Source organism: Octopus bimaculoides, chromosome 29 (genome assembly GCF_001194135.2).
Source record: "Octopus bimaculoides isolate UCB-OBI-ISO-001 chromosome 29, ASM119413v2, whole genome shotgun sequence".
Classification (NCBI taxonomy): Eukaryota; Metazoa; Mollusca; class Cephalopoda; order Octopoda; family Octopodidae; genus Octopus; species Octopus bimaculoides.
Window position 1 is genome coordinate 9,889,592 of NC_069009.1, and position 1,280 is coordinate 9,890,871.

At 44.2% G+C, this 1,280-nt stretch overlaps 1 protein-coding gene across 1 annotated transcript in view; it reads left to right on the forward strand.

The window, feature by feature from the left end:
* The window catches only part of LOC106879930 (ubiquitin carboxyl-terminal hydrolase 19), a 163,422-nt gene that overhangs the window by 34,529 nt on the left and 127,613 nt on the right, over nt 1–1,280 (forward strand). Inside the window, exon 9 of the mRNA XM_052977848.1 lies at nt 181–659. Coding sequence (XP_052833808.1) covers nt 181–659 — 479 coding nt within the window. The remainder of the gene's footprint in view (nt 1–180; nt 660–1,280) is intronic.

Here is a 1,280-nt window from a genome sequence, read left to right on the forward strand (position 1 = left end):
AATGAGAACCCAGGTTCGAAATTTCCCCAAGACACCTAACGAAGGCTGGAGGGTATATCAGCCGAAACGTTGTGTTAACAACAAACAAGATGAGGACAAATATCTGTCAAATGTAAATAATGTAAATAATGTAAATTCTAATTGTATCTACAAGTTCATATTCTGGTTTTGCTTTTTCAGGAAATATTATTGGGAACCGGTCATCTGAGTGGCTGTCAGCCGCCAAAGACAGGCCAGTGCCTCACACCCAGCAGACTGGCAATAGCAACAGCACTGCAGCCACAGTGGTCACTACGGCAACTGGCACAACATTCAGCACTTCTAGAGGCACTATGAGCACTGCAAACTATTCCAGCAGCAGCAGCTCTGCCACCATCACGGGATACCCACCACCTCCACCACCACCCCCTGCCCCACCTCTGCCCGCCCTGCCCACTGCTGCGGCTCCAGCAATGTCTCCCATTTCACATTATGGCACCTCCTCCACTGCTGTCGACTCTTCGCAGCGAGGCGGAAGTAGTGATGGAATGCCACTGGATGAGCTGCAAGAACTAGCTGCTACTCCTGGTACTATTGGAGACCGGCGTGACATGCCAACTTGTGACAACTTCTCACCATCTAATCCCTGTAGCAAGCCAACTCTACCAATGGTGAACCAGGTAGGTCTTCATCTTCTTCTTTTGATGCATGTGTGTGTGTATGTGTTGTCTTGGGAATTCATTTTGTTTAACCGCAGGTCATGTATTTTAATGAGTAAGTGTTGACACTTTCCTTGTTTGCTTCATTTTATGGTACTGACCTTAATGATTTCATAGAAAATTGTTATTCTTATATTACAAAAGAGGTGATCTCAATCTGTCAGTCAATCACGACATCTATTAGAGCAGTTTTTTCCAAACTCTTCCAGTTAGTGACACACATTTTAAACATACAATGCAACTCTCCTCAACACACCTTGTTCTTCTGAAGGGATATGTTTTACATATTATTGATCTAATGTGTGCAAGAATAGTCCTGGTGCCAACTGCAAAGCCAGAAATGTAGTCTACAAAATAAGCTGTATGGATGGTGAGTGTAAAAACAGAAACACGACATACATAGGTGAAATGGCAAGAAGTTTGGCTGAGCGTGTAAACGAACATTGGAGGGACTATAATAATCAAAAACAAACCTCGGTGCTCTACCAGCATGCCAAAGAACAACATGGTGGTGTACTGGACAGAATTAGCATAGAAATCCTGTCTAGACACCCCGGTGACGCATCGTTGCGACAAATACAG